This window comes from Chiloscyllium plagiosum, chromosome 27 (assembly GCF_004010195.1).
Source record: "Chiloscyllium plagiosum isolate BGI_BamShark_2017 chromosome 27, ASM401019v2, whole genome shotgun sequence".
Lineage (NCBI taxonomy): Eukaryota > Metazoa > Chordata > Chondrichthyes > Orectolobiformes > Hemiscylliidae > Chiloscyllium > Chiloscyllium plagiosum.
The window spans coordinates 1,002,893-1,008,476 of record NC_057736.1 but is presented as its reverse complement, the minus strand read 5'-3'; the positions used below and the strand labels follow the sequence as shown (position 1 = coordinate 1,008,476).

Here is a 5,584-nt window from a genome sequence, read left to right as displayed (position 1 = left end):
CTCGAGGTCATTTATAAAAATGACAAACAGCAATGGTCCCAAAACAGATCCTTGCAGAACACCGCTAGTGATGGCACTCCAAGATGAACCTTTGCCATCAACTACTACCCTCTGTCTTCTTCCAGCCAGCCAACTCCTAATCCAAACCTCCAACTCACCCTCAATGCCATACCTCCGTATTTTTTGCAGTATTTTTTGCAGTTCCTCCAAGACCAGTTGTGATTTTCGCTTTCTAAAGATACATTCGACAACTGAAGGTTATATTAACAATAGGTTATTAAAAGGGACCTAAAAAATAACTTTTTCACACAGAGGATGGATGAACTGCCAGAGGAAGTGGTGGAGGCTGATACAATTACAAACATTCAAAAGGCATCTGGATGGGTATATGAATAGGAAGGGTTTAGAGGGATATGGATCACATACTGGTAAATGGGACTAGATTATGTTAGGATATCTGGTCAGCAATGACAAGTTGGACCAAAGGGTCTATTTCCATGCTGTATATCTCTAAGACGCTATGACTCTAATTGATTCTTAGACTAACCAATATTTACACCAAGAATCTTTCCTCCAATTCATTAAGATCTTGATACTGACCAAAATAGAAAGTGAGAATCCATCTCAGACATTCAATCCTAAGTAAGATGTTATATCTCGCTAAGATATCAAAAGAAACCAAGTTGAACATAGAAGCTTCATAAGGCAGCCCAAGGAATACCGTTGGGATTATTAAATATAGAAACATAGAAAATTAGAGCAGGGGTAGGCTATTCAGCCCTTCAAACCTGCACTATAATTCAATATGATTATGGCTGATCTTCCAACTACTGTACCCACTCTCTCCCCATACCCTTTGATCCCTTTAGTTTTAAGACATTTATATATAAAACTCTGGTTTTGAAAACGTTCAATGTTTTAGCCTCAAGCATTTTCTGTAACAGAAATTCCACAGGCTCACCAAGCTTAGGGTGAAGAAATTCCTCCTTACCTCAGAAGATTAGCATTTTAACTTGCACAACTGACAGTTTTCTATTAACTCTTTAAACTCTTTCCAATTAAAAGAGAGCAGAATATGAATTAAAACAATGATTTTGTGGCTAATTCAGCAATTACTTTGAAGACGACAGTATTATCCATGAATAAATGCAGTTCTGCAAAGAACCAGTTTAACAATTAATACAATGTATTAACATTCTCAATGTGTTACTTAACAAACTTACCGTTATGCCAATTTTTCCTCTGTTTTCTTTAGGTTTTGGGTTCCCATTTTGCAAATAACTAATAAGAAAGGGAAAAAAAAAGCAGTTAATAAGGGAGAAACTGGAAAAGCTTTACAAAAACAAAAGTTGCTGGAAAAGCTCAGCAGGTGTGGCAGCATTTGTGCAGAGAAATCAGAGTTAATGTTTCAGGTCCTCAGAGAGAGGGTCACCAGACCCGGCACATTAACTCTGATTTCTCTCCTCAGATACTGCCACACCTGCTGAGCTTTTCCAGCAACTTCTGTTTTTTGTTTCTGATTTACAGCATCTGCAGTTCATTCATTTTTTTATTTGGAAAAGTTTTCCGATGGAGTTAGGAGGGGTGAATCAATTCCTTTCCTTCCTCCTAGCGTCCACAACAAAGTTTGATTTAAAAAGGTGACATTTTATGCGGTGTTATGGTTCAGTTTCAGAAACAGATTAGCCAAATTCCTTAATTAGTTTAATCAAAACTTATTCAAGCAAAGATATGAACTTTATTCACAAAATGTTTAAACTGTGCAAATGAGAGGTGCTGCATTTTGGAAAGGCTAATCAGGGCAGGACTTATACACTTAATGGGACCTTAATGGGAAGGTCCCAGTGGCGGTGCACCACTGGTCAGTTACCACAAGGATCTGTTTTGGGGCCACTGCTGTTTGTCTTTTTTATAAATGACCGGGATGAGGGCGTAGAAGGATGGGTTAGTAAAATTGCAGATGACAATAAGGTCAGTAGAGTTGTGAATAATACCAAAGGATGTTGTAGGTTACAGAGGGACATAGATAAGCTGCAGAGCTGGACTGAGAAGTGGCAAATGGAGTTTAATGCGGAAAAGTGTGAAATGATTCACTTTGGAAGGAACAATAGGAATGCAGAGTACTGGACTAATGGTAAAATTCTTGGTAATGTAGATGAGCAGAGAAATGTCTATGTCCATGCACATAGATCCCTGAAAGTTACCACCCAGGTTGATGGGGTTGTTAAAAAGGCATACGGTGTGTTAGCTTTTATTAGTAGAGGGATTGAGTTTCGGAACCATGAGGTCATGCTGCAGCTGTATAACACTCTGGTAAGGCCACACTTGGAGTATTACGTACAATTCTGGTCACCCCATTATAGGAAGGATGTGGAAGCTTTGGAAAGGGTTCAGAGGAGATTTTCTAGGATGTTGCCTGATATGGAAGGAAGGTCTTAGAAAGAAAGTCTGAGGGAGTTGAGGCTGTTTCTGTTAGAGTGAGGAAAATTGAGAGGTGACTTAATTTAGACAATAAGATGATCAGAGGGTTAGATAGGGTGGACTGTGAGAGCCTTTTTGCTCGGATGGCGATGACTGACACAAGGGGACATAGCTTTAAATTGAGGGGAGATGGATATAGGGCAGATGTCAGAGGTAGGTTCTTTACTCTGAGAGTAGTAGAGGTGTAGAATGCCCTGCCTGCAACAGTAGTAGACTCGCTAACCTTAAGGGCATTTAAATGGTAATTGGATAGACATATGCATAGACATATGAATGAAAATGGAATAGTGTAGGATAGATAGGCTTCAGATTGGTTCACAGGTCAGTGCAACATCGAGGGCTGAAGGGCCTGTACTGTGCTGTCATGGTCTATGATTTATGTTCTATGTCCTATGGCGAGCGTTGCTGAACAAAGAGATTTTGGAGTGCAGGTTCATAGCTCCTTGAAAGTTAAATCAGAGGTAGATAGGATAGTGAAGAAGGTGTTTGGTATGCTTCCCTTTATTGGTCAGTGTATTGAGTATAGGAGCTAGGAGATCATGTTGTGACTATACAGAATATTTGTTCAGCCACTTTTAGAATATTGTGTGCAATTGTTGTCTCCCTGCTATAGGAGGGATATTGGGAAACTTGAAAGGGTTCAGAAAGGATTTACAAGGATGTTGCCAGGGTTGGAGGTTTTGAGCTATAGGGAGAGGCTGAATAGGTTGGGGCTGTTTTCTCTGGAGCATCAGAGGCTGAGGGGTGACCATATAAAAGTTTATAAAATCATGAGGGGCATGGATAGAGGAAACGGACAAGGTCTTTTCCCTGGGGTGGGAAAGTCCAGAACTAGAGGGCATAGGTTTAGGGTGAGAGGGACCTGAGGGGCAACTTTTTCACGCAGAGATTAGTGTGTGTATGGAATGAGCTGCCGGAGGAAATGGTGGAGGCTGGTACAATTACAGCATTTAAAAGGCATCTGGATGGGTATATGAATAGGAAGGGTTTGGAGGGATCTGGGCCAAATTCTGGCAAATAGGACTTGATTTATTTCAGATATCTGGCGGCATGGATAGGTTGACTTTGTCAACCTTTCCTTTGAAAATAGCCCCTTTAATCCCAGGAACCAACCCTGTGCCCCTCCTTTGAAAAGTGTGATGCTGGAAAAGCGCAGTAGGCCAGGCAGCATCCAAGGTTTTTTATCTCAGCCCACTTGGCACACCAGCCTCATTCCTGAAGAAGGGCTTATGCCCGAAACGTCGATTCTCCTGCTCCTTTGATGCTGCCTGGCCCACTGCGCTTTTCCAGCACCACACTTCTCAACTCTGGTCTCCAGCATCTGCAGTCCTCACTTTCTCCTGTGACCCTCCTTTCAAAGCAAGTATACTCATACTCAAGTAAGGACCATAAAACCGTACACAGTCCAGATGCTAGAGAGAAGTTCCCTCCAGCACCTAAACTAAGTGGTTTAATATTATAAATAGAATTAACATCACCAATTAGGGTTCTCTGTTCGAAAAACATTTTAAAAATAACTACTAATTCAGCCATTTGCTATGTTAATAATTCATTATACACTGCAGATGTTGTATATAAACTGTCATATCCAAAGGCAAATGGAATGTAAATACTGTCACATGAGATTGACCTTAATTCACTTGTGTCTTTAAGATCGCAATCATCAATTCACCACTATTGTTCCCCCTACCATTTTCTCATTGTCAGTTTTAGCACAGATTCTCTTATAGCTCTTGTCAAATGATAGTCACTGCATTTTAAAAATAAAATTATTTGACAACAAAGGCAACTTGGGGCAGCACGGTGGCACAGTGGTTAGCACTGCTGCCTCACAGACCAGAGACATGGGTTCAATTCCCACTTCAGGCAACAGTCTGTGTGGAGTTTGCACATTCTTCCCATGTCTGCGTGGGTTTCCTCCGGGTGCTCCGGTTTCCTCCCACAGTCCAAAAATGTGCAGATTAGGTGAATTGGCCATGCTAAATTGCCCGTAGTGTTAAGTGTAGGGGAATGGGTCTGGGTGGATTGCTCTTTGGAGGGCCAGTGTGGACTTGTTGGGCCGAAGGACCTGTTTCCACACTGTATGTAATCTAATCTTCTGGAAATAAGAATTGAGAAAGCAACGTGTTGATAACATCAAATTGGTGTTATGAGAAATAGTGATGTTTTTAAAAAAAATGTCTTCATGGGACATGGACATTGGGACAGCATTTATTGCCCATCCCTAGTTGCCCTTGAGAAGGTGTTTATGAGCAGACTTTTCAAACTGCTGCTGTCTGTTTGGTGTGGGTTATGCAAGGTCAATGTGGCACGGTGGCTTATTGGTTAGTACTGCAGCCTCACAGTGCCAGGGACATACATTTGATTCCAGCCCCGGGCAACTGTCTGTGTAGAGTTTGCACATTCACCCTGTGTCTGCCTGGGTTTACTCCAAGTTCTCTGGTTTGTTCCCATAGTCACAAAGATGTGCAAGTTAGGTGAATTGGGCCATGCTAAATTGCGCAAGGTGTTCAGGGATGTGTGGGTTATGTGCATTAGTTTGGGGAAATGTTAAAAAAAAAGTAATGGGGAAGTGGTCTGAGTGGGAGACTTTTTGGAGGGTCAATGTGGATTTGTCAGGCCAAGTGGCCTGTTTCCACACTGTAGGGATTCTATGATTAAAATAAAGGAATATGAGAGATAAGGGACGGCATAAAATTAACAGAAAATGCTTGTAAAAATGCAAAGAATAGTACAGATCCCAGACAATGCGGCAAATTACAGCTGTGGAAAGGACGATGGATGAAGACTCGCCATCTGAGGTAGTTTGGGCTGAGGTTAGGAATAGGAAAGATGAGCTCACCCTGTTAGGAGTTTTTTACAGGCCTCCTAATAGTCCTAAAAACGTAGAAGAAAGGATTGCGAGGATGATTCAGGAGAAGAGTGAAAGTAATAGGGTGGTTGTTATGGAGGACTTTAACTTTCCTGATATTGATTGGGAAAGCTATAGCTCAAGTTTGTTAGATAGGTCAGTGTTTGTCCAATGTGTGCAGGAGGGTTTCCTGACACAATATGTAGACAGGCCAACAAGAGGTGAGGCCATACTGGATTTGGGTCTGGGTAA

At 41.5% G+C, this 5,584-nt stretch overlaps 1 protein-coding gene across 1 annotated transcript in view; it reads right to left on the bottom strand.

Annotated features, from left to right (window-relative positions):
• Positions 1-5,584, bottom strand: part of LOC122563372 (doublecortin domain-containing protein 2B-like) — a 27,704-nt gene that overhangs the window by 6,580 nt on the left and 15,540 nt on the right. Inside the window, exon 2 of the mRNA XM_043717113.1 lies at positions 1,224-1,281. Coding sequence (XP_043573048.1) covers positions 1,224-1,281 — 58 coding nt within the window. The remainder of the gene's footprint in view (positions 1-1,223; positions 1,282-5,584) is intronic.